The sequence below is a fragment of the Synchiropus splendidus genome, chromosome 9 (assembly GCF_027744825.2).
Source record: "Synchiropus splendidus isolate RoL2022-P1 chromosome 9, RoL_Sspl_1.0, whole genome shotgun sequence".
Classification (NCBI taxonomy): Eukaryota; Metazoa; Chordata; class Actinopteri; order Syngnathiformes; family Callionymidae; genus Synchiropus; species Synchiropus splendidus.
Window position 1 is genome coordinate 8,635,778 of NC_071342.1, and position 27,348 is coordinate 8,663,125.

The 27,348-nt window shown below is 42.0% G+C and overlaps 3 protein-coding genes across 7 annotated transcripts in view; 1 reads left to right on the forward strand and 2 right to left on the reverse strand.

Annotated features, from left to right (window-relative positions):
* Positions 1-327: 327 nt before the first annotated feature.
* On the reverse strand, positions 328-9,135 carry ndnfl (neuron-derived neurotrophic factor, like). Its single transcript, XM_053874194.1, has 4 exons — positions 8,753-9,135; positions 4,976-5,184; positions 3,369-3,508; positions 328-2,260 (listed from the first exon to the last, which is right to left on the reverse strand). Exons 2-4 carry the CDS (start codon positions 5,140-5,142, stop codon positions 879-881), a joined length of 1,689 nt encoding a protein of 562 aa, XP_053730169.1. The 5' UTR covers positions 5,143-5,184; positions 8,753-9,135; the 3' UTR covers positions 328-878.
* The window catches only part of ccser2a (coiled-coil serine-rich protein 2a), a 71,865-nt gene continuing 52,173 nt past the window's right edge, over positions 7,657-27,348 (forward strand). For 3 of the 5 annotated variants that reach the window (XM_053874184.1, XM_053874190.1, XM_053874188.1), the window contains exon 1: positions 24,971-25,373. The gene's annotated coding sequence lies outside the window, so the exon portion shown is untranslated. Of the gene's footprint in view, positions 7,801-8,782; positions 8,993-10,379; positions 10,455-10,588; positions 10,681-24,970; positions 25,374-27,348 lie in introns of those variants that run through there. The other 2 variants (XM_053874185.1, XM_053874187.1) reach the window with 2 other exon arrangements.
* Positions 15,502-25,293, reverse strand: sparcl2 (SPARC-like 2). Its single transcript, XM_053874196.1, has 9 exons — positions 23,843-25,293; positions 22,346-22,410; positions 21,960-22,032; positions 21,506-21,617; positions 20,349-20,467; positions 20,114-20,268; positions 17,924-18,036; positions 17,129-17,223; positions 15,502-15,649 (listed from the first exon to the last, which is right to left on the reverse strand). The coding sequence occupies exons 1-9, from the start codon at positions 23,877-23,879 to the stop codon at positions 15,564-15,566; spliced, it is 855 nt and encodes a 284-aa protein (XP_053730171.1). The 5' UTR covers positions 23,880-25,293; the 3' UTR covers positions 15,502-15,563.

The window sequence follows — 27,348 nt, forward strand, 5'->3', positions numbered from 1 at the left end:
GGTGTTTTCATCGCTGACAATGATATCCTGTGGTTACTTTATTTTAAAAGAGCTTTTTTAAAAAAGTGGTTCTAGAGATTGAAGTGAAAAGACAGTTGGACTATGTGCACAGAACTTGGACACTATAACCTGCGCTTCATCTGGAAGCTTTTGGAAACATTAAATTTCCATTTTCTAAGCCAGGCTTCATCCTCCTTAATCAAAGTGTTTGCATGTCATCCTTGTAAACATCTGCACTGGGAAGGAGTATATTTTGAAGACACAATTAGACAAAGTTGTGTCGCGATGTAAATATAAACAGTCGGTAAGTCAGACAGATTCTCTCCTATTTATTGGTGCTTTTGAGCACGGGAATACATCAAAGACAATGAGGCAAGTCACTACGGATATCTCACTGCTTCATGCGAAAGCAGAACACAAAGATACACACTGACTTTGAACAAAGCATCTGTAGATTGCACCCATCTGTGTTTAGAAGCCTTTACAATGTGCGGCACCGGAGATTTACAGGACCCCTGCGCACCCCTGTTTCAGATGTTCTGCAATTATTGTCCCATCTGTTTCTGCTGCATATTTGGCACCGTCTCTGTTGTTGTTTATGCACTGAAGTCTGTCGCGGCCAAACTCACCGTCCTTTGTACTTGGACATGAAAAAAGCACTTTGACAACTGGCACATCATGATCAATGATGGAAAACTAAAACAAGGAGTTTGCAGTCAATGTCATTGCTCGTTGCTGGTGTGCAAATTCGTCCTCTCCCTTGTGAGTTTTGAAAAGTGGATACTTTGAGATGGCAACAGTCTCTCCACGATGGCTTCGTCCACAGTCACTCACGGCTGTTTGTCCATGAATGCTTTTCCCCTGCAGGTGGCAGTAGCTCAGCACTCCTTCCTGGTCCGCACTACTTTGCTTGCATACTTGATGGGGATCCCCCAGCGTCTCATTAGGTAGACATCAAACACATAGGCCACCCCTGGCTCCAGGCCCCCAATCACAGCTGTGGTGACGGCCCTCCGAGGATTCAGCTCCTGGAAATACTTGCAGAGAACTCTCTCGGTATCGGAGCGGGACTCTGGACCCAAACAGGGCATGTTTAGAGATGACTCAGCTTCTTCAGTTCCCAACTTTCGTCGGTAAACACAATACAGGCTTCTTTCCTCCGTGCCCATCCATGCTAGGGTGACGCTGCTGCACCCCCGCAACCGGCTGAAGGATTTGATCTGCAATGTGGATGGCATGGAAGGGACCCCTCGACGGTGGTATGCGGAAGAGGTTTGAATTTTGACTGACGTTGCCGTATCTGGTGAAGCATCTTGTGCAGCAGGACCTTCTCTCCCCAGGTGGATGAGATATGAGGAACTTCCCTGAAGCCAAATCTGCTCTAAGTCTCCCCCGACTGCCTGTGAGGTTAAAACCCGCCCTTGACTTGACACTTTGACCCTGATCTTTTCACCTCTACTGCAGCTTTGCAATGTGAGTAGACCGCTCTGCTGTGAGCCCCGAGGATTGAAGCTGAAGAACTGGTCGGACTTAGAACCTCTGTTGGGGAACGTGACCCATCGCAGCTCCCCTTCTCTCAACAAAGTGACCGCAGACTGAGCTTCTTCATGAGTCTGAGCTGCTGTCCCCTTGTACGCCATGCTGGTTCCATTCATTCGGTCAATCACAAAAACATCAAAGTAATACTTGCTATCTGGAAGGAGGTCAGAGACCGTGCAGTCGCTCTCCGTCCCCTGGCAGGCGCACTGAGGCTCGGCAGAGATGGCTTCTGCTTCTGTGTCCCACTGCTCCCACCACCATTCTTTCAACATTGGCCATGCTGTCACCCTCCTCTTCCTCTCCCTCTTCTCCTGCCTCTGATCCTTGAGCATGCTCTCTTGAGCTGAGCAAAGACTGTGGTAGTTCTTCTCAGAATTAACAAGAACACAATACTCGTAACTTTTTTGGGACTCTGGAAGGCTGGTGATGGATGCGCTTGGGGCCCAACTGAGGGTGACACTAGTCATTCCAACCCCTAATGTGTAGACCCGAGGGTCAGCAGGGATCAGAGGGAAGACCCCTGGAGACCCCCAACCTTCATGGAGATACACTGTTGCTCTGCTGCTTTGCTGTTTGGACCTCAGCCTCAGGATGTAGATGGATGCAGGTGGGAGTGAGGAGCCGGTGTATGTGTCCACTCGAGTTCCAATGAAACTGTGCATCTTCTCCTCCGTACCAGGACTCCTCCACCAGACCTCTGGAAGACTCTTCCTGCTGCTCCCTGAGAGGAGGGAAGATGTTTTAAAATCTGGCGTCAATGATTCATCTTCTATTGTAAGCTCCTCCTGAAAGCAGTGATATAAGACTCGCGTATGCTTAAGATTGCATTTATTTGTTGAGACAGAAGAGAGAGCACCAGTGAAGATCAGTATCATACCCTTGCATTCCCTTAAAGACAACAACAGAACTCTGAAAAATGCATGCTCAGAATGAGAATTGGAAAGAACTTTAACACATCTTGTTTTCATTTACAAATACAAACAAGTGCATTTCACATAATCAAGACCACAGATAAATAAATCACCGAAGCAGGAAAACACCAGAAAGGCGATGACTCACTCACTCATTTTCTCCTTCTCTATTAATGTCACACATTTGTCTTATCAATAAAATTCTTGTGCGATGCGTTTACACTGCAGTCGGCTTGATCGGCCTGCAGGTGGCAGTAGCATTACAGAGCACCCTCAAGACAGCACATCCCTCCAGCCACATTTCTACCCTATAGTTTTAATTAATTTAATTCAATACCTTTTTTTGGCACTTGAAATGTCATTGATCAGAATGATCTCAATCGAACAGTAGGTGACAGTGGCGTTACTGAGCTTCCACAACATATAGACTCAGGAGAGTGTGCGAATGTTCCAAACATTCCCAAAACTCAAAGGTTATTTCCTTCCAATCCTGAGAGTTTAGTTGAAAAATATTTTGGAATTGGACTGGAAAATAAACATGGAATTCACCGTCAGACTCTGATAAAGCTCCCTGAGAGAAGAAGTCTCTTCTCAAATGGGACCAAATGTTTGAGAATCAAAGTGAATAATTCAGGCTGCTAATGGGGACTGATGAGCTCAGAGTCTGAATGATTCATGTGACATTTTAGTGTCGTCATTTTACCCAGTGGAAGGGATTATTAATGCAGAAAGTGAACCTCAAGAATGTATGGCATTTGTTTACTTTTTTTTTTTTTGGTTTGAATGTGGGGTCACCATGGGAACATATGTCCCACGTCTATGAATCAAACTCATATAAACTAATATAAGCCAAAGACAAGCTTTAGATTCAATTGTGATGAGCAGCTGAAGCTCTAAAAAGCGGTGGGTCCCACTTACACTGCATGCTCTTCAGGGGTTTCACCTCCACGGGTTTGTCCTTCAGGGTTCGGGCGCTCAGACTCCACTCTATCTGGACGTCACATGGGCTGACTGTCACCGACATGGCTGCCGCCTTCTTTTTCAGCGTGAAGTAAAGCCTGCGAAAGGAAAAGGAGATAAGCGGGAAAGTCATTAGATAACATTCAGCAGCAAGGTGACAAATGATGAGGCGAGATAGAAAGATAGAAACTGATGCTGACTGCGGCGTTCTTTTTCATTTTTGCCTCCTTGTTCCAAAATTGTCTTTCAGTTTAAATGACAGTATGTGTTGTTGAATCGTAATTTAAATTCATATGGTTGTTTTCTGCAAAAAAATATATGTAGATTAAGAATTCATTGTTTAATTAAAACATAATAATCTGGTTTTCATTTGATATGCATGGAATACATGGGAATAACATAATTAAAATGTGAAATATTGGCATTTCGTAGTCTTAAAATATTTTTGGTATTGTTTCTTTGTTTGTTAAATTTATGATAAAAAAAAACGCACCAAAACATACATAATTTCTGTGACACAGCATTATATTGAAGAAATTACATTGATAATCTATAATAATGAATGAAAAGTTTCAGGTGATATTTCAAGTGCACAGACTGACTCGTAGGTCCAATTTGGGGGCCTGAATAACTTGGATAACACATACTCAATAGCAGCAACAGCGTCTGGTACAGTCTGTGCTCGCGCTGAATTCCGAGACTCCCAGAAGTCGACTGATGTCTGGTGAGCGGATAACTGAAGTGGAAAGATCTGATATGTAGGTCTCAAGATTTATTCATGGCCTCATAACAAACTGGAGAAACTGGAGATTAAGTTATCAAGGTTAGAGTTTGAATAATTGATTTGTTTTTGCCCATTTTTTTTTAAGTATGTGAAATAAACAGAGTGGCAACATGTTTTTGGATTGCATTTCAACTTAGGAGTAAATGTAGCACGGCGATCAACCGATTTGCAAACCGGGTTCGGACGTTTTTAGCGGTATATAATAAGAATATCATTTTTATGTGTCTCTATGTTTTCTAACATGTCTGCGGCTCAATAGCTAAAAGCATTCTGACCAGTTTTTCGCCACTAAGTAGTACTTCTGATTTTTATCAGCTCTTTTTATGTGTTTTACTGTGGCGTATATATTGTGTTTATGTAAGCTAAACAGCTAAAGTTATGATATAAAATATCAATCCCAACTCTCGACTGACTCAACAAACTGATTTCGTTGCGGATGGTTCAGCAAAATATGAAACATAATTACACTTAATATGTTGTAATATGATTGTGATTGAAATGTGTTGCTGACACTTTTCACAGATATCTGTGTTTATAGTGAAGGTGCTTAATAGTGATGGGTAGATGAGGTTTCATGAAACAGTATTGTTGGGTTGATGAAACAGTGTCCACATTTTCAGAGGCCACTAGATGGCGCTTTTGTTTTAGATGAGCGATTTCATTGAATAAGTTGTTCAAGTCCAAACAATTTACAGCAGACAGTGCCATCTGGTGGCCACTGAAAATCAGTACACTGTTTCATGAAACCTTTCTCTCTCTTCTTCTCCTTCTCCTTTGTTACCTGCGTGTTCGTCCTTTGGGGAGAGTGACAGTGGTCGTCTTTCCTTCTGGTAACCACGTCGTGGGTCGTAAGGGAACCTCGTTCTCTGGTGCCAGGGCAGAGTGCACCTGTGGTCTGATCCAAAACACCACCAGAAGTGCCCTGAGACACCAAGACACCAGCGCCATCGCTGCTCTTAATCACCTCTTCAGTTTTGGATCCCTCCCAAACTCTGAGCGAGACAGAAAGGTCACAGACATCACTCATGTGTTCACTGTCTACTGTAGCGCCTGAGCAGACATTAATCGGCTATAGGGCCAGACAAGTCAGTGACACGAGGAAAACTCTTACTCAGACAGAATTATGCATGTGCAGGGCGATAAATCACTGTAATACTAAAGTTGTGAGTGCAGCGCAGCTCCAAGAAAATCATCCATCGCTCCACTTTTCAACGCGTGAAGTGGGATGCTGCTGCTATCGCTCTGAAGTCAATGGCTTTACATCTACGTCTCTATATTTAGTCGGAGCATGGGTTCGCCGGCAGAATCGTTCTTATTAGGGGCAATATTGTCAGAGCAGATGCCTCACATGATCAGGCCCGATCTCTTCGCTTGCAAATATCGGGAGTCTGAATACCGATCCAATTTAGTCTGTCTTTTATCAGGATAAAACTGAACTAAATCTAAATCTAAAACTAAATCTTTTTGTGGCTCCGCTTTTAACTGAACTTCTGTGCTCCTGTAGCTTTGACAATATACACTTTCTGTAGGTTCTATAAGTACCGTAGGGTGTCTCACAGAAATAATAATGGTTGGGCTATGTCAAAATACTTCTAAGAAGCAGAAAATTTGATTCAGTTACGTCCCATATAAGCGCACAGTTAGACGACGTTTGAAGCACAGTGTAAGTTGCTGGCTGAGTGTTATAATAAGAGTCCAAACCAATTGTTATATCAGTTTATTTTTTGCCTCTGGCAGGCTAAAGTTCCTAACATAAAGGATTCTGTGTGTTGTGTATGTGAAACATTGGTTTTCCCATATTTCATCGCTTAGACGTGCATCACTTTTCAAAAGATACCAAGTTACCATAGTTACCAAAGATACCTTTGGCAGGAGACTACAATCAATCGGGACCAGAACCTCCCGCCCCAACAACCGTTTCTTCCCCCCCGGCCATTTGACCCGTGAATACTTCATTTTTCTAATTGTTCCTACTTTTTCTGCTGCACTGTGTACACACCTGAATGTATTTCTTATAAGTGCACTTGTGTTTTTATTCAGTTTTTTATTTCTTGATCCAGCTAGTAGGTCACATTGGGCCCTCTTGCCTTAAGTTTGTCACACTCGCCAATGAGTTCAAATTGTGCTTCTGTTTTCACCCTAGTAATGATGAAACAGACAATCTTTTCAAAAAGCTATTGCATTTTTACGTCTAGAAACTGGATAAAACTTCAGCAAATGGATGATACCTTTTTCGCTGCATCTGCTTGGTTGAGTTGATCAGCTTTAAAATAAAGTTGGTATGGAGTTTGATTTGTCATAAATAGCTAAATCGATGTTAGGGATTGTTGTTTTCCTTTGAATATATAGAATTGTAATGTAGATATTACAGTGCACACAGAAGTAAGAATCAGTATTTCATCTACTTCTCGAACCCTGACTTATTGGTATTTCAGGATATTTAAAATTAAGATAGTTTTGTGCATCGCTCTATGTATAATTACTTCTTTAGAATATAAAAAATAACCACAAAAGCCAATTTCAAGTATTCAGTATTCCACACCTAATTCAGATATGCTTTTGAGTAGTTGTACATAGCGCTGCTAATAGATACAATGTTTTTTTTTATCTCAATTAATCACACCAAAACTGAGTAAACTTTTCATCAGTCCTAATTGTAACTTCAAGGAAGATGCCAGCAACACCAAAGTGGCCAATATTGTTATGCAATACTATGCTTTTCGCATGTTGTTGAGCATCTGCGGTTATTCTAAGAATGCTGTTGACAGTATCTGTTAGGTTGGGTTGCTGGAGGAAACAAATGTTTGCATGAGGAAGTGTTATTGGCCAGTTTGGTGTTGAGAACTTACATATTAATATTTTTGTCTAATGACCGCCCTAGTTATAAGTATCTTAAAGCAGAGAACAGGCAATTCCGTTTCCGTTTATATACCATGACTGTTGTGAGGCTCTGTTAAGTCAAGAGACAGAAGGGAAGAAAAAGACTGTTAAATTTGATTTTCTTTTTTTGGCTCATTATTACCGAACTAGGAAATGTCATTATATGCTTCAAATATGTTATTTACATAACTATATCTTATACACATTTCATTTAAACATTCTACACATAAGGCATAGTTGCAATGATGATCAGTGGTGAAAGTCTTGGCATGATATCAATTTATTTTCAGGGAAGAAAAAATAAGAGAAAGAAAAATCAGGAGTTTTATTTTGAATTCAAATGTAATTGAACAATGATAAAAGTACAATGTGATTTTGCAGTTCTCCTGTGGCCTCATGAGGGCCGCATGAGTACAGGCAAAGGGTCGCATGTGGCCCCTCGCCCGCATTTTGCTCATGTCCGCCTGATATAAAAAGATGTATATAGTGTTACCAATATCCCGAGCAAATCATGAGAATAAATAATGGCTTATTCATGCCTGTATCTGACTGTAGATTTGATCTTTACAGGTTTGACTTCCCTGCCTCTCAGGAGAAAACGCGCTGGTTCAAAGACACCACATGCTCGACTGACACCTACCCTTTCCTCGCCTAACAAGATGTCACCGCTTTGCCCTCCAGATCAGATGACAATCACCGTGTAACCATGGAGGCAGCACACTGAAGGTACATCTAAAGTCTTGCAGGGCCCCGCCGAGATCCAAAACCCACAGCCCGCCACACAGCTACAAAGTAGTGCAGAGGCGCTCGCTCATTATCCTTGCACAGAAAGAGGGGAGTGAACGACCCATAAAGCTTTAACTGAGAGATTGAAATGGGATGGGGCGGGGCGGGGGGGGGTGAAGAGTGAGAGGAGGATGTTGAATCCTTGAGTAATTAGAGAGAATGAGACAGAAAGATGAGGAACTCAGACGCAGAGTGAGATACCAGAAAATGCTATTAAATCATTGTGGAGTGTTTACTTTAGTTCTCCAGTGTCCGATGGGTCTCCAATGTGGCACATTGAAGCAGACAGCTGCACAACCTCACACTCCCCCTCATTGAGACTTTGAAAAAAAGAAAGCAGCTTGGCGGTCTGTCTCTTCAAAACGCACTTGCTGATAAAATATGCATTTGGCTCCTTCAGCAAATTACGGCCGATTGAATTTTCGTAAGGCAACAAAAAAGGGGCTCGGCGTAAAGGAACTTAACAACCAGCTTCTCAGAATATAAGAGTTTTAATTAAAGATCTGCCTCTTTTCCTCTTCTGCCGACTTCATCCATCCCCCTTGTTTGAACCCCAGGAGGCTCAGTTTCACCCGGGAGCTTGAGTTCTCCGTGCTATCTTTCTATCTCCCTGTGCTCTGGCAGGACCATCTGCCTTCTGTTACGTGGGCAGCGACATATTCATCGCAGCCTCTCCAAAGACTCCGAAAAAAGCGTGCTGGGTAACTTTAGAAGTTTGCGAAATGACGCAAAGTGGCTGCAACATTTCGTCTCAAATTTTAAGTTCATGCTTGAAAAGATAAAGTCATTGTTTGCGTCCCTGAGCGTCATGCGTGTGACTTTCTGATCTGACCTTCACAGATTCCCCGCTGACACAGGTAAACATGCTGAGCAAAGACAACCTTCTTCTTACCTTCTATTTGTCTGCTCCTCTGTGGTGCAGGGAGTGATGGATGTGATCAACCGAGAGCGATGATTTGAGCTGGATCCGAGGAGAGGAGGAGCGACAGCAGGTTGTTGTCGGGTCTTCCACTGAGTCCCGGGAGCTGCCGCTCATCCCTGACTTCAGGAGCCTTCAGGACCGTCCCAGCTGATGCCTCTCCAGAGTGCTCGCACGTGGAGTCCCGTCGTCCTGAGCGATGAATGTCATCCGGTCAGCTCCCTGTTGTGCTACAGCTTTCCCTCTCTTCCCACTGTTTACTTCTCCGAGTGGTGCTCAATTGCAATGCAAATGTGCTCATGTGTGATGTTTGTGTATCTGTACGTGCTATCTGAGAGCAAGAGAGTGAGTGGGTGAGTATGTGGGGGCTGACGGTGAGGTGGCTGAATGGGGGTGGTGATGAAAAGTGAGAGAGCGAGAGACAGTGTGTGTGTGTGTTGTTCAGAGCTGTGTAAAGGGGAAAGGGGGATGTGATGTAAAAGTTAAATGCATTCTGGAGCTGCTCTGATAACATCTCTATTAGGCTGGAGGTTACACTGTCTTTGTGCCTCTGGTTCAGTTGCTGAAAGAATGCAGCCTGCAAGTGATCAAATATCTACGTTTATTGTCCAATATTCTGGTATAATTTAGATGCCTTGTTTGACATTTCTATGCATGCAAAGCAAAACCTTGTTAGAACAGAAAGCGTAGAAAGGCCATATGTTTCTTGGAGTTAGCGAGACAGAAAGTAAATCATTTGAAGACAAAGGATCTGTAACCATCACTTTGCGCATGATCTGGAGCAACTTCATGAGCCTGTTCACACCTGTTTATCTCATGTGGCCATAGAGTTTAGCGCCTTTTTATGTCCCTAAACTAGTTGAAAATGAATGTAAGAGAACTGTCTACCTTTGGGAGCCACAGCTGAACACAGAAGAATCCAGGTTGTGAGATTTGTCTGAGAAATGTTGTGGGTTGTAGGCGTGCTGCTTTCAGTGATTGAATCAACATATTCTCACTCCTCAGGCGTCACATATTGACTATTCTCAGGTGGACTTTTGCCACAGTGGAGGCAAATGTTTCCCCTCCCATGCGACGTTCTAGAGTTTCGGGTGACACGCATTTTAGCTCTCAGTCCGACTTCACTTTAGATGTTATTTTGTAGACATAGAACCTCTTTTCGCTCACAGTATCATGGTCATATGAGGTGCTATATAAACCAAGTGTTGAGAAATTCAGTTTCAAGTCATAAGGAGCGTGAGTTTGACCTTAGACCCCTATCTTACTTTTAACAAGCTTCCGACAACCCCAGGAAATGCAGCGGAAGGGGAAACATGATTCCGTTGAATGTCTCATGCGACGTCTCCGTCACTCTGGGACTACTTCAACTTATGGACCTGACCAGAATGACAGGTGGACTGGGAAGAGTTGCAGAATAGAGTTCAGTCATCTATGAGAGATGCAGGGTATATCCACTGCTTTTAATGTAAACATTTTGTGACCATTGATTCCTTTCATTGATTGGTGGGCTTATCCTGATCAATTTTAAACCTCATCATGTCAGTAGTTTAATCCATGCTATGTTGCATGTTGAATCCCACACTGAGCCTTTCTTCTGCAGGTCAAGTGCAGATCTCCAGGGGTCGAGCGTCATTCTGGCCGTCCACTCTGTGGCCCCTCCCCGCCCCACACAAAGGTGAGCTTCACGTACCGCACTCTCTTTCAAGCTCTTTAATCAATATCATCGCTGAAAAAACCCAAAGAAGCCTGTCACACTGTGCGCTAACTCCTTTTATTCCGTCCCGGGGCCTTTTCTGGCCCATTCACCAGGTACTTCAGCGTAGAGCTTTTGAGCTGGACATGAATGGGACCCACTTCACCCAGAGGGAATATTGTCTGACAGCAGGCTAAAACCGCGCCAGGTTTGTGTGTTAATTCACTTCGTGGTGGAGAACCTTATATTGCGCTGGGGTTTGCTGAATATGCTCCACGACCATGGGATACTGGCACCGCAGTAATTAACACACCGAGCCTGTGACAGGATGTGGCATGACTGTGGACGTCATGTGGCATGACATAAGTGTTGCCCCCCTTCAAAAGTGATAAGATTGGCTTACTCACAGACACTCAAGTATTCACCCTCTCGATCACTAAATGTGTGTCTGGTGAGGAAATCAGGGAGCAGGGAACCTACCTCCAACGATGTGAGGCTGGAGAGACCAGTCAGTAGCAACGCAATGAGAATCATTTCTGAAAATCATTCAAAAGTTCATCAAGACAAAGTGCATGTGGCTTTCAAATAAATAAGCAACGCATATATAACATTTTTAAAGTATGTCACTTTTCACAACATTGTTCAGGCATTTGCAGGAAAGATCAATGAACCTTATAATAGTAATAATAATAAAATAATAATAATCGTGTGTGTGGTGACCGGAAAAAGGTTAACTTAAGCTTTTTGTTTTGGATGGCTAGTTTCAGGGTGAGTGGCGGGAGAAAGGGCTATGGTAATGAGAGGTCCTCACAAAGATGGTGTGACAAACCTGTATGTGTGTGTTAAAGCATTTCTATCCTAATGAGGTCCAATCTTAGGGAAAACACCCCCATCCCCGTATGGGGCCCTTTTGTCAGACCCCACAAGGTTAAGTCTCAATTTGAGAATTAATATAATAGAGTTTAAGTTTGGTTCACAGTCCTAGTTAAGGTGAGACATTTTCTTGAGCTTTGAAGTTCGAAATTTTGCGGCTATATATATATATATATAAAGTGACAGTTGTGGTAGTAATACACATTTTAAATCCAGCCGCAAAATTTCGAACTTCAAAGCTCATATATATATATATATATATAGCAGGTATGTTGGTGTTTCAAAGTGGCACTTGATGTGAATCAAAATACAAGGAATCTGCTGCCAAACAGAATGTTAAGTGCAGCTAAAGCATCACTTCTGGAGCTCCAGCGCTCCCAGGTTTTAATTACACTTTGCTGTAGTTTGACGCTCTTTCAAAGCCGTCACTCTTCCTCTCATGTCTTCCCTGCATTAGTTGGCCCACTTTTCAATCACAGAGAAGTTCTGAAACGCCAATCTGGCTCGGCACGATACTGCGACGTCCTTTGAATGTCGGCTGGTGATTAACCTTCCAGAGATTACTGCTCATATCTAACTTTGTAAACACGCTGTGTTTCCACTTTATTTTCCTCACACTTGGGACATCTGTCCGACCTGGAACCGGTGCACTCACCGTGGACTGAACCACACACACATGTTCTCGCTCCTCTTCGCTGCTATCATGACTGGCCTGAATATTTCCTTTGATCCCATGCGCTTTCGGCCCCTACTTGTGTTGCCATTTAATTATTTATGGTGGTACAGTCAATCCACGAACCCTGCCCACACTGAGAAGGACTGAGAGTTAAAATTTCATCTGGAATAATTGCATGTTAGAAACAGCAAAACTGGCCTTTTCATATATTATTCATGTGTACATAGCATGCATAGTGCAGCGGGCCGTCCATGACAAGCGCCTATTAACTTTCATGTTCATTCAGTGGCGAAGGAAGGCTTTGAGGAAGAGACATGAGGGGAAAGTGACAGGAAGAATTTGCTAATACTTCAGCTTGACATGAAGGGTTAGGTGCGCAGGCTGACAAGGGGTTAACTGGAATCTTTATTTTTAACATGTCATCACCAGCCGCCCATCTGCTCCTGTGCTGTCAGTGTCCCTTGAGAGTTTGTATGTGCTTGTGTGTGTGTGAGAGAGAGAGAGCAAGATAGAGAGATGCAAGCCAACCCATCCCAGATCTGATCTCTGATCAGCACCCAAAGGAGACAGAGAGGGAGGGCAAGGTTAGAGACATCAGCGAGTGGGTGATACATATGTCTCTCCTGCCTTCTCTCTCTCAAATGAAGTGTGACAGTTGGGGTGAGCTTGGTGGTAATGGTGGTGGAGAGTGTCCGTGTGGCGGGGAGAGAGAGACGAGAAGGTGAGGACGGATTAGATGGATCTATCCCCAAGTCTGTTTTGAGATGGGGGAGGATGAGAGAGACTGTGGTCCATGTGTATTGACTATGGATCTGGAAGCAGGGGGTGGAGAGGACAGAAGGAGGATCAGTGCTGGAGGACGAAGTGGACCTACAGGGTGGCCTTCACTCTTTATTTTTTTAGGGATGACTGGAGACAGAGATGCTGCTGCTGGTGGTCTTTAGTGAAGCAAGATGTTCTGCAGCTCACTGATCCCTGGTTTGGTGTTGTGAGAGGTTCAGAGCACTTTTTAACTGAGCGCTCCAGACTATAGAGAGCTGCTGCAGGCTATATATATATATATATATATATATATATATATATATATATATATATATATATATATATATATATATATATATATATATATATATATATATATATATACATATATATGTACATATATATATATATATATATATGAATGGTCCAACTTACAATTTATATTTAAATTGAGCCTTTATATTCAATTAATATTCTTTTTTATGTAACTTTCATTAACTATCAACTTTGTTTCTGTGTGACATTTACATGAAAGGATGATGAAGACACACACACTACAGTTACACTCCATATTGCGTTGTTTCACTTGCAAGTGGTGTTCTTCATCTATCCACAATTCCCATCTGTGGTTGTCACAGCAAGTCAGCCTCCTCCACCGTAACCTATCTGGATCATCCTCTCTTTAGTCACGCGTCTCCTCTTCATGCCCTCATTTGCCGCATCCATGAATTTCATTGGTCGTCTTTAGTCTTCTACTTTTACCTGGTCTCTCCATCCCGATCGTTCCTCTTTGTGTCCACACCACCAGCCCTCCCAAACTTTCTCTCCAAACATCGAAACTTTCTCTCTATAGTTCAACTTTCTGCCATATTTCATCATTATGCTTTTGCGTTCAGAATTTGTATTTTTAGCCTCTAACCCAACACTGCGTCCTGTGGTCCCCTGATGAGCAGGACTCTGCTGTATCTGGTGAGAGCGTTTAACTACAGTCCAGGTGAGAACCAAAGATTCACACTTAAGGGTCTTGATCCCCATCACTTCACTCAGATAAAACCAATGTAGAGAGGGACAGGAGGCTGCAGACCAACGAGCATCATCCATGAAACGCAGTGATGCAACTCCCTGGTCACAGAGTTGCACATCTAACGCTCTGAAAATGTGCCTTAGCTAATGCTTTTATTTGCCCCCTCCCCATTTTTTAAGGGCGACTGCAGCTGTAATTGCCAAGATGGGGAAAAATATCTTCTTTTGCTGGTCATTACCGCTGTATTTATTAGTTATATTTCTGTAATGTCGTCTGGACTTGTTAATTCAACACATCCACATTCAGATGAACACAAGCTTGCTGAGTATTTTGAAAAAGAATCCACTTCTGGCTCAACCCTCCCCCCTCAACTGTCCATTCTCAGTCTTCCACTTGTTTTCTGATCCATCTTTTATGCATAATTCAATTACTCTCTATACACACCCATTTGCAGTGCATTACAGCGCCACGTCAACGCGCCTCTCTCTCATTCGCCAGAACTCCTCAACACAATGCTGGTCTTTCCTGTCATTCTCTCCTTCCCCCTTTTAATTAACTTTCTCCTTTGCACTCACTCCACCCTGCTTTATCTTCCGCTGGTCTCTACTTTATCTTTTTCATGCGCTTTAGACCTCAACTCCTGTTTGTCTATTACGTCGGCTCATTTGCAGCAGAAACCTGCCTGTGACAGTGATGCAGTTATTAATTTTGGCAGGCATTTTGTACATATTTGTGCTGGCTGTGCTCACACTGAACAGTGAGTTCAACACATCACACAACAGAGGCGCTGCCTTTTCACGCTTATATGGTGGTTATAATCCATAAATATGGCAGTTTAGCATTTCACTTGTAGTAAAAAACAAATCTGGAAGATAAAAGGGAGTGAAATTGTCTAGATAAAACCAAATTTGAAGAGTGAAATCCCACCATATAAGACAAAAAATATTTAGAATTTAAATCAAATGTATGTATCAGGGAACATATATTACCATGATTAAACCACAGTGATTAACGCTACTTTTTTCTTGTGGTCTGAACCCTGCAGCTTATACAACAATGTGGCTAATATATGGATTTCTACTGGCTAAAGAGCGTCATGCTGCCAAAATATTAATCCTCGTCACATCAAACCGATGAAATCACAGGCGTTTTATTCACCTCAAAGCAAAATGTGCTGTTTACGCCAGCATGACAGCAGTTCCACCAACAGTCGATCTCCTGGAAGTCTGGAAACGAGAAGCAGCAGCTGAGACCGGCTGTGGTGTCGGAACTTCAGCAGTACATTTTGAGCACTTTGATGTAAATAAAACATGTGACAAGTTCATGATTCAAGTTCAAACGGGGCAGACACCACCAATTTTCAGTACTTATTTGTACGCATATTAGCGACATATTAGCCCCTAATTGATCAGTATTATCATCTTGTTAAGCCTGTCGACATTTTACTCAGGAATGGTCGCTAAAAGCTACCCATTTCTACTAATAAAAAGTGATTTACTGTTTAATGGTGCAGGCTTTCACTTGATAAAAGACAAAATAGTCTCATTTAGTTTCTCAAAAAATGATTTCCAACAGTTAAAAATGTACATTTAATTCATTTTACATTTCCACTAGAAACTGCTCCACATATTTCACTTCACTTCCTCAAGTAAAGCTTTGACATCACATGCTTTTGAACACAAACTAAGACTGTAGGGGTTTCACTTGACATGCATTTACTTTACATCTTTTCATCTGTGTTTTCTGTGGCAGCTGGTCAAACGTGGGCCGCTGCTGATTGCTCTTTGTCCGAGGACTCGTCCTCGACGGGGGAGCACAGCTTTCTGGATCCCATTTGTATCACTGCGGACAAGACAAAACACATCTGATAACAAAGTCGCAGCTCCCTCTGAAGAGGTGGTAGAGCAATCTTTAGTTGGTAACTCTGAGGTTTCAGATTTAATCTTCTGCTCTTGACCAATGCAGAAGAAAATTGACCTAATTCATCAAACTCTCCTATGAATCCACGTCTGAGTTTAATTTTCAGGGTTGCTTCAATTGCTGACCAATTTCATTTTTAAATCTAAAACATTTAAAATACTGTAATCCATTCAAAATGCCTGTTTCTGTTTTGGATGTTTGTATGTTTGTGAAGTAGACGACAGTAGAAGACAATCAACTTTCGTGCCCTCAACATACAGTGGTGGAAAAGAGTTTTGGATCACCTTTAAAATTTGACACCATCTCAAATATTATCATGAAAAATCTTTTGAAAAAAGCTTTCTTTGTGTTTCAAATGCAATAGCTGCATTATACAGACAAACAAACACAAATTATAGATATTTTTGTTTTTTGTTTTCTAGGTAAACAAAACTAAATTCTTGACAACTTGTCAGTTTTCAATATTGTTGATGTCAAAGTGCAAATCGAAGCACACCACCTTGGCTCAATCAATGGCCCTCTGCATTGTGTACACGAAAACTAAAGCAAATTTATACAAAAACCTTTGTGTATTTGTTCCAAAATTACCATTTAAATGTTACATTTTTTAAAGAAGCGTGGATGCAATTTGCTGTTGCCAAATCTATTAGTATGGCACTTCATTTCCGCAGGATATCATAAGAGAAGAAAGGACAGAAGAAAAGCACTCTTATCAAAAGTGCCTCAAATTTTACTTCTTAAAAAGTATCAAATAGGGAAAACTGTAATGACATCATGGCATCATATGCTTAAAATGTGTTGCATGTAATGTATGTTTGTTTGTTATTTCCTTGAAATGCATTTTGTTTAAACATCCCCAATATAAATGATCAATATTTGAAGATCATTTAAATTGTTAATATCTTGAGAACAGAACTGTTATTATGATACAAAGGAACCATATAATTACAAGGTATTTTTGTCAATGTATTTATTTATTTACTGTATTTTGAGTGACAAGACATACTGTTCAAATGAGGTTACTCATTAAAATGATTTGAATTAAAAATATAAAAATAAAACAAGTAAAATAAAACATTTATAAAGGTAATATTTAGAATGAATAGTGAATTATGAAAGGCAAAAATACAGTCAAAATGAAAACAGTTTTATTCATAAAAAAGTTCTAAAAGACATTAACGATTAAGTTTTATTTGAGAATTCAAATCGTAATTTTGCTTTTGCTCAGGTCAGGCATATTCTGGCCAAGTTTTTGATGCACCACATACAAAAGCTTTTCAGTCAGAAAGTTTTTTCCTGAAATGTAGCTAATCTGAGCATGAAATGGTGGAGCCACCAGGGATTACACTTCAGGTGTGCATGGACCTTCGACTGGAAATGAAGAAAAGGTGTGGGACTGACACATGTGGCTGTAGACCCAGGCTTCTGAGCGCTCCACCAGACAGGCCGTCCACTCTCTCAGGGTCACTTTCCTGTTTCTGTTTCGGTCACATGACCTGCAAAACAAGTGCTCTCGTAACACGGCCACTGAGCGTGTCCATTTCCTTATTATCTGCCAAACACGTGCTCACTGGGTAAAACACTGTAAAGTCAAATGCGGCGTATTAACAGGAAGCTGGTTGTCTTTCAGCTCACCCCCATCACTTTATCTATGAAGGTTACCACTTCAATTTGTGCTAATCCATGGGCAACGGGAGACGCAGCGGGTAATAAACATTAACATTGCTGCGAATGGCCTGACATTGACTCAGCTAGCGCTTCCTGCTCGGACTGAATTGGACCGTCTGGTGGTAGCCGAGCTAAAATCGAGATTTTGAAGAGGGAGAGTGAAATTGTGGAAGGTGGAGAGGGAGCAGATAGAGGGAGGAGGAGTGAGATGATGGGGTCGTGAAATCGAAGGGGATGCAGGAAGCAGGAGTTTGGCACTGTGGTTGAATGGATAGACGACATGCAGCGAGAACAGCATGGTGGGAGGTGCAGTTTGGTGGCAGGATAGAGGGGTGGGGGGATCTATAGTGGCGAGAGGGTTGTTAACCCGTGGTGTTTCTGTAATTAACCACAAAGATGGAGGCAGACGGTTCACATGGTGAGGTTCCCCGGGGCTCCATATGCTCAGAAACATGCCTTTAACTTATAGATTATGACCCTGAGAGTACGGAGTGCATTAATGATGGTGAAAAAAGGAAGAGGACTGACTGGAAAAATTGTGCCGCGCAGCGCTCCAGAGGCATTCGTTTGTATTGCAGCTTCCTGAGGTCTCTGCGACTCAACTTGCCATCTTTGTTCTTGTCCAACATGATGAACTGATTCTAGAACGAAAGGGAGAGAGGGATGAATGCTTCTCTTTGTACTTTTAATAACAATTTAATAACTGTTTTCTGTTGGCATTTGTTGCCTGCTGCTGAATATAATGTTGAGAAACAATTCAATGGTTCGCGCACATCTCACGATTCCATCAGCTGTTACAACTTCAGAGTCAATGTAGAGTGTGCGACAAACTGTTGTGCTACAATACGGCAGCGAGGGGTGTCACATGTCCAGGGTGACAGGGTCGCAGCTTCACTGTGCTTTAAGTGGCATGTTTCAGGCCACACATTTCATGCCACGTTTCGGGAAACAAGTCTAAGAAGACGTGTTTCAGGAGACTAGTTTTTAGGCGACGCGTTTCAGGCAACATGTTTCAGATGACACGTTACAGGAAGTGTATTTCAGGCTACATTGACACGTCAAACACCACTGTTCAAAAATCAAGTAAATCGAGTCTTAACCAATTAGAGCCCAGAAGATATAGAAGACAAGCAACTATTGTGCTGCAATACGACAATAAGGTGCTGCACGGTCGCAGCTTCATGTGCTTCAAGCGACACGTTTAATGCCACATGCTTTGGGGACACATTGCAGGAGACGTGTTTAAGACAACGTGTTTCAGGACACTAGTTTCAGGCGACACGTTTAAGGTGACAAGTTTCAGGAGACGCATCGCAGGCGACAGGTTTTGAGCAATACGCTTTAGGCAACATGTTTCAGGCGACACATTTCATGCCGCATGACAAGACGGAGAAATGAAATAGAAGAGAACCAGTTCTTGTGCTATAATACCTCAGTGAGGGTTGGCACGGTTGCAGCTTCACTGCGCTTCAAGCGACATGTGAACAAATATACATTACATCTGCCTTCTCATAGTTTATTGAATTCTATCTGCATCTTTCGTGAGTCTAAACCAGGATAAGGAGAGCTTCCAAAAGCCAGGGCAGACATGAAAACCTTCTGCAACTGTTCAGTAGTCTACTTTCAGAACAGGCGACTGTGTTGCATCCTCATCACTGATGTCCCAACTGGCTTCTTCATCTCTACGATAAAGTCGCTGCTCACCCTCTCTCTGAGGGACTAACCTATGGAAATACAATTAGGCTGCCTGAGCAGACGCTTGGGAGCGCAGGCTGAGCTAGTTAGCCCCAAGTGGGTCACAGTCATGTTCAACTAGGGATGAAATGACAGATGGAAAGTGAGGTGAAAAAGTGAGAGTAATGAAAGAAAAACCACATCTAGTAGCCCCTAACAAAAGGCCACAATCCACTGAGAAAGAGCCACGATTTGTTTTCCGAAGTCAAATTGAAAAAGCTGACTCATAAAAATGAAATAATTTCTCACCATGTATAGTGTACAAGCTTTTATTTAGTCCCTTTGAGGTTACGAGGCCAAGGTGGCTTGTTAGAGGAGGATCTTGGGTTACTCCTCCACTCACCCTCTTATTGAATAATTTAGCGATTATTGACCATAATCTATTTATAGAGGCAATTCTCTACAACGCACATTTCATACCACCATGGCAACGCGGGAACTAGCCACTTAGAGCAGGTTGTTAGGATCAATTCCTCTCAAGGAGGTACATGAACGATAACATTTGTACACCATTGATGATGGTGTCAAGTGTTGCCAGAAAGACGTCGCCTCATGACGTCATTTTCCCTTCAACTTAGGAGGTTATGTTTTTGATGGGGTAGGGTTGTCTGTCTGTGTTCAAAATGACTTGGAAGATTTGGATGAAATTTTCAAGGGTCACGTGAAATGGGACATTCTGTCTTCTACAGGTTCACGTGAGCCAAAAGTAATGACATGTATAGCAGCATAATTATTTTGCTCAGAGTGTTTTAATCTCCATCAAAATATTGATGTCAGGATGCTACTCCATCTGGGCTTCAATAACCACCTGTCCGTCTAAAGCATGTTTTCAGGGATTACAATAGACCTGCACTCTGGTTTAGGAATGTCTCTGGGGGCACGTTTCATTGTCGAATCACTCATGATCAGAATGAGTCCCCTCTATCTTGGAAATGTTTTGGAATCCTCTGTCTTTCTCAAACAAGATGATTTTAAGTGGACCACCTGTGCAAGCTGGAGCCTCTGATGGTGGCTCAGGCAGATCTGAGAGGGGGCAGCGGGGACGTAAAACTTTCCCATTCGACTCAGGAGCAGAAACCAATCCAGGAGACGGTATGGAAACTGGCCCAGCTCCTCCATGGTGCAGCCGGCCTTGGGGACTGGTGACGCGGACAGCAAGCTTGCCAGGCATTAATTAAACAGCATGATGGGACTTAAATATCCGACAGTGCGTGTTTACCCAGACAGGGTCCTCTGTGAGCCAGTCCGGTGCGGCGTCTCTTCCTGCAGGCTTCTTTATGCAGCAGACATTCGTTCCCATAGGTCTTCCCCAGAACGCTGCACACTGGTTCCCTCTGCCTGCAGGAAGAGGGGATTGCAACTGTGTGCCGTTACAACAGCTCACGTGCATCTTTAGTTTGGCAAGTTTTTACGTCGGATGCCCTTCCTGACACAGTGATTGCTATGGTGATGGACAGTTTGACCGATGAGACAAAGAAGCCCCTTGGACGATGATGCTTGCAGATGACATTGTGATCAAGCTGGAGAGGTGGAGGTTTGCCTTAGAAAGGAGAAGAATGAAGGTTAGCCGCAGTAAGGCAAAATACATGTGTGTGAATGAGAGGGACCCAAGTGGACAGGTGAAGTTACAGGATGTAGAGATAAAGAAGGTGGAGGATTTTAAGCACTTAGGCTCAACTGTCCAGGGCGATGGAGAGTGTGAGGAAGAGGTGAAGAAGCAGGTGCAGGCAGGATGGAATAATTGGATAAAAGTGTCAGGTGTGATGTGTGACACAAGGGTGTCGGCAAGGATGAAAGGGAAGGTGTACACAACTGGCCAGCATTGTTGTATGGTTTGGAAACAGTGGCACTGAGGAAAAGACAGGAGGCAGAGCTGGAGGTAGCAGAGATGAAGATGCTGAGGTTCTCTCTGGGAAGAGCTTAGAAAATAATTTGCAACAAATGCAGTTCAAGAACAGAAAATGTGCCAAAAAACCTTCAATGTATTCTTTTCAGGGACATTATTTTTTTATTGCCACAGGAAGAAAAGACCTCCTGTGGTGCTCGGTCTTTGAGTTGGGTAGTCTCAGTCTAAAGACTGAGAGAGGCGAGACTGAGATGGTTTGGACATGTACAGAGGAGAGATAGCCAGTACATTGGTAGGAAGATGTTGAGGTTGGAATTGCCAGGCAGAAGGTGGAGAGGAGATTGATGGAGGTGGTGAAGGAAGATATGAGGACAGGATGATCCACTGTGGCAACCCCTGAAGGGAGAAGCCAAAAGGAAAAGAAGAAGACTTAAGAGCTCATGTAATGGTGCATTTCTTCTTTGTGAGATCAATAAAGTCTATCTTATCTTATCTTATATAGTTGATCGGAGTGCTCCCTGGTTGTTTACCGTGGACATGATTGAGGACAAGCACACTTTGGGATCAGAACCCCATTTTCTTCGATCACCTGGCACCATGAGCCCACAGGACTGTGACACTTGAGAATCTTGCACAGCTTTTCTGCAAACAATCAAACAAATATGGCCTCTAGCGTTAAGTCGAGTCAATTTCATGGGAAAATATATTTGAGTAGGAAGTATCAATGACGTGTACAATGTACTGTAGTATGCCTCTACTACACTGTACATAATAGATGCTTGGTATCAGGGTTTGTTTATGAATATGACGGTTTATGATACTGTTGTTCTATACCTTTTAACAGTCAGTTCAACTAGAGCCCAGTACCTCAGCATGCTGCTGAAAGCTTGTTGCTGTTTTATTGCTCTGGCCCTGAAGCTGTGCCAGACTCACACATGGTATAGTTGGCATACAGTCAGTCACTGCTGATCTCTTGAGTCTCACCTGGCTCCACTCTGCCGATGTATGGTTTCAGAGTCTCCTCCGCCTGTCTCTGTCTACGCTGAGCTCTTCCCCCCTAAACAGGAGAAAAGTGTAGCTGAGATTACTTATAGTTTCATCATTAAAGGACGTGCATGTTTGCATGTTTAAATACTGCTGAAATGCTATCTCAAAACAACATCTTCTCCATCCTGGTGAACACGAGAAATGTTGTTCCATCTGACCCACATCTGCCAGAAATATCCAGATGAGAAACAGGTGAGGAGCTGAGGTCAGCATATCAGCCTTTGTGATGGGAGATCTTCATCATTCTGACCGCACAAGCAATAATAATGTTGACTAATGGCTATGCAACATTTATTTCAGGACTTAATTTCTACTGTTCTCACCATGACAATACAGGTGTGTTGAATCAGCAGCCACAGGCAGGCAGTGGTCAAGCAGAGTTTCATGGCTTTCAAAAGACAACAATAAAAGAGCCAAGGTTAAATGTGTAGGTTAAATACCAAAGAGAAATATCATTTAATAAATAGTGATGAACATGAAATGCAATTTATTGAGGTACCACTGCGACTAGTTTGTTTGGGACACGACTACTGGAGCTTCAGCCATCACATCAACTCCTGTACTACTGGTACAATATATTGATATGGTATTGATACTATGACATGGTACCTGTATGTACCACCTATTGTTGTAATTATTATATTATATTATTATAGTACTGCTCTTTGTGAGGCCTAATCCTGCCACTACTTTGTAATCTTTTCTTTCATCTCCAGCTCTAAAACTACTTCTACTACTACTACCACTACTAGAGATTCTACTAGTAATAGCACTACTCTTAGTAATCTGCGACCACAATTATAACCACAGCAGACACTCTTACTACTACCACTTCTTCTATTACTGCTAAACAACAACAGTTACAACAACAAAAAGTCCCACTACTAAACTACAACTACTAATACTTACAATACTACTACTCTACTTTCAATAACAACAACAACTACTACTACCACTACTACTAGTTCAACCTTATTGTTACATTTTAGTACTTCAGTGACCTACTTATGGCGCTGTAGGCAATGTATCTCGACTTAAGCAGCAAGTACTCTTGTCAATCAAATATATTTTAAAATGCCAGAAAGTTTTGTTGAGAGCTTCCTTGATGTGTCTGGTAAACAAACATACATCTCTCGTTTTGGCTGATGAGAAGCAGTGAGTTCTGGACTTTATCAAGTGCATGCTGTTCTTTTCTTTTGCAGGCACAGTGATCTGTAAAAAGAATTCAAGAATACTGATGCGTCTGCATTTTTTCCCCACAAGAAAGTGGCACAAAAAGACATAAGTAAGTGATAAATCATTGCTTCCTCTGGTCCTAGTTAAAAGCCTACAGTACATTGTAGCCTGGCACAGATTAACAGACTTTGAGAGTCGGCAAGTGTAAACACCGTTCATATGTTGACTGACCGAGAAGCTAGGATGTAGTTTGTGACGTAAACAAAGGCATGTTGTAAACTACACAATTCATTTCATCAAAATTTGAACAGACGAACATTGAAAGAGCGACTTGCCTTCATAGGGATCTTGTTTAAAAGTTCTATCCAGCTTAAACTTTCCAACAAACTGCAATCAGACCTGTCTAGTTGCATACACTTATATGAATTATGTCAAAGTTAAACATGAGAAGACACCAGATTCCAAATTAAAGGTTAATTCTCTGTAATTTCCTGCTATTACCCCAGATGATAGCGAACATGAGAACAAAGCAGCTCATTCAGTCTCTCGAAAACAATCAGAGAGGAAACATGGGTTCCATTACACAGACAGGACGCTTTCATTTCTGAAGTCAATAGAGTATAAAGTGTCCTTTTCAATCTTACCAGAGTAACTTTCTTTGAGATGCCGCTTTCTCTTCATCGCACAGGCTGCTGCAAGAATCCTTTGGCTTTCATTCTATGTGATGCATTCGCTCCAAAACATTTCTTTAAGTTTAACTCCTCCTCTTTCTTTGAATTATGACCCACGGCCTGACTTGAGTTTACTTCCAACTGCAGCTGAGATTGCTCAAATCAAGTGTTATTTTGGCTCTTGTACAAATGTACAAGTCAATGGAATTTGATGGAGAGAAAGGGATTTTTGGTCGGTTTTACATAGGTTTTTACAATGATGAGTCATCTATTTACTGCTTCCAAATCGAAACGAACATAGGAAGCAGGCACTAAATCTCATTTAGATAAAAAATTAATTCATTTATAAAACACTGAGGTTTAATGAACAACTGTGATATACAGTCGCTGGTGGCCGATTTAAGTTGGTCAAATGCTGCACCCTTGTGGTTAAATAGTGAATGACAATTTCACTGTAAATGTGATGCTCAACATTAAAAACAATATAAGTATTTCACGCAGAATTTTATTAATAACATTTATTAGATGTGTGTTTCAGTTTTCATTCCTCATAGCCAAGTAAAGTTTTTTGACTGTGACATTAAATTAAAGCTCAGAACATACTATTTTATGCAGTATATCTATATTATGGATTTGACGTTCTACATTTGATTTCCCCAAAAATAATCAATAAATTTTGGAAAAAAAGAAAAGTTGCAGAGCTACTACTGCGTAACTTAAACAAATACAAATAATTATTCTTTAACTTCACCTTTAACTCAAACATATAATTATTCTTTATATATTTGTATATATTTCTTTATCGACAATTGCTTTTAAACAAGGCACGAAACCGAGCGATTTCCATTTTTTATGTCCTGATTTTTAATAGATGCTGAAAAAAACTACAAACATGTCCGCTGCTGTTTCTCAGCGTGACGTCACTCCTCCCGCTGGAAACGTACAATAACATCGCTTTCTGCGGGAAATAATGAAAGTAAAAATTGCGAACATTTTAAGTCATATAATTTCTATTGGTCACGTTTCTAAACGAGCATTAAAACGGTGGCGTGACTGCTTTAATACCAGGTGACACGTGACGCTCCGCCCAGCTGGAGCTGTTAAGGATGTTGGAATGATGAAGTGCCCTGGCGAGTCATTCTCATCGGTGTTTACTCGCTCACTGCTAGGTTCGTAATCCCAAGTCGTCCCCGGTAATCGTTTAGTGTCTCCTAATTGCCTCTCCGGAGTCGTTCGTCGGTCGGTTCCCTCGGAGCTGAGGGATCATCGCTGTTGACACTCGTCGTGGTGAAACTAACGGCTCCCAGATCCAGCAGCTGCGGGCTATTATTAACGTTTAGCTGGAGACGATCAACGGAAACTCGTGTCACTCGGAGCGAGTGTTTTCATCCAGTGCTGAGCGGATACCGTCCGCGCTGACTTTGAACAGCATGTTGTTGTTTATCGCGGATATCACGACACCACAGTTGAAGCTGCCTGATGCCTTTTAACTGTCTGTTTTCAGGTAAGTGTTAGCATTTCTCTGTTAGCTTCTGTCTTGTTAGTCACAATTGTTGGACCTCTCCTATTTATAGAAGTATTTCGGCTTAAATATTGATCGTGATAGGCTTTCCCACACAGTAGTGTTTGTAAACACAACATAACCGAATCAAAATCCAGGGAAAAGTGGAATTATTGTATGTACTCAGTAGTGATGCGCATTCAAGTGTCATAACAGCATCCCTGTTTGCTATTACAGTTTTCCTACTATGAGTGAGCTCAGTATGTTCATCATATTTCACACACACAGGCATGAAAATAATGTCTGTTAATCATTTCCAACTCAACATGGATTTGTTTGAAGCTGTTAAGTGATAAGTTCACTCTTCCTTCACAATTCAATGGCGTATAATAGAGTATTATTTAATTATTTATTCCTAAAATCATATTTGGTTGCTGGCAACTATACAAATATTAAGTCATATATAACTGTCCCCAGAAATGCTGTTGGAGTGACCGCAGTAAATGTGCCCTGAGCCAAACTATCCTTTACAGTTGGTGTGTGTGTGTTTTTAGGCTGTGATCTATTACTGCCCAGACGGTGCAAGCGCCACTGCATCAGCAGGTCACATACGTTGGGATAAGTCTTGACCGTTTGCCATAAGATGGACACTCTCTGGTGACACACTCTCACCCACTTCCATGTGTGTGTTCCTCAAGCACCTGTTGTAGAAGGTCCGGGAGCGCCACCTTGGCTGAGGGTGTTTTTACAATCTGATTCCCGCCGCAACAACAGCTGAATATCTGCACTGTGTGACTGACTGCTAGAGACCCCCCAAATAGTTGGTGGGTCTCGGTTCAATCTTTGGATAAAATGCAACAATCCGAAGTAAATTAAATTAGTGGTGTGTTCTCGTGTGTTTGATGTACAATACAACTGCTCCTGGTACTGCAAACACCTCAAATTTCTTGATACTCATTATTTCAACAGTGAACTTGAACTTAATAGTTTCTCCTTATTTGAACCATTTACTTTTTTAAATAATATTTTATGTGTGCAATTATTCAGTGGTGAAAAGATCTATTTGTGGTGTCTTTTTTGGATCCTTTGGAAAGTATATGTTGTGAATGAGTTCATTCGATTTCCAGGGAACATTTGGCCATATTAACACTTAATGCTGCCAAACAATTCATGAAAGACTGGACACCTCCAATATGAAAACTCTTATAAATAGTGATTGTAACTCTAAACGTGTTGGTGCAAATGGGGGCCAGACATGACCAGAGCTTCAGCTCAGCCGTGAAACGTTGAAACGTGAGAGACCTGGAGGGTCAGACCCTGGGGAATGGGTCAACTTGTTGACATGACTAATGGAACTGGAATGAGCGTGGAAAGCGAGAGTCAAAGTCAGCTGCGAGCCTAATCGAATTAAAGGATGTGTGTGTCCAGTTGCGACTGTTATTTGGGCTGCACATTGCGTGGGAATGGAACATTGTCTTTGATAGGGTTTGGTTTTCCTAACATGGTTAAGCTCAAGGCCTACAGATAAAAGGGTGAATCAGTGAACTTCATTTCTCTGCAGAGGGCAGCGAGAAGTTTTGAGTCATTTGTATAACAAATGAAGAACTCATGAAGTGATCAGCAGGTCAAAGTGAGCACTAAATGCAGCGCAGTTCTGTATGCTGTTAACCTTGTTGTGTCTTCTCCTTAGTGCTCTCTGCTGTTCTCTTGATAATATCCAGTTGTAAAGGGTGCAGGTTGCTGTGGTAGTCTTGTGACTTGATTTGGCTTTGACTTTCTCTGATCCTCCTCTCTGCATGTGGCCTATCATCTGAGCTAAACTTAGCTGTGCTTAACAGTTCTCTCATTACCTCAACAGATTTTATAGGATTCGATTTGAGTAGGGAATAGTAAGGTGGTCCATTTCCAATTCTTCTGCTCCCTCAGTCACAGCCCTGTTGTGTCAGTGACTTTTTGTCAGCCACGTCAAGAGCAAGTG

Bases quoted from the DNA above. Each gene is read 5' to 3' on its own strand.
- ndnfl (XM_053874194.1), bottom strand. From the start codon at position 5,142: ATGGCGCTGGTGTCTTGGTGTCTCAGGGCACTTCTGGTGGTGTTTTGG. The intron at 3,509-4,975 runs GTAACAAAGGAG...TTCCTTTCGCAG, and splicing joins CCCAAAGGACGAACACGCAG to GCTTTACTTCACGCTGAAAA. The intron at 2,261-3,368 runs GTAAGTGGGACC...CCCTCCTCTCAG, and splicing joins ACCCCTGAAGAGCATGCAGT to GGAGCAGCAGGAAGAGTCTT.
- sparcl2 (XM_053874196.1), bottom strand. From the start codon at position 23,879: ATGAAGAGAAAGCGGCATCTCAAAGAAAGTTACTCTG. The intron at 21,618-21,959 runs GTGAGACTCAAG...GATTGTTTGCAG, and splicing joins CATCGGCAGAGTGGAGCCAG to AAAAGCTGTGCAAGATTCTC. The intron at 20,468-21,505 runs GTAAACAACCAG...CTCTTCCTGCAG, and splicing joins TGTCCTCAATCATGTCCACG to GCAGAGGGAACCAGTGTGCA.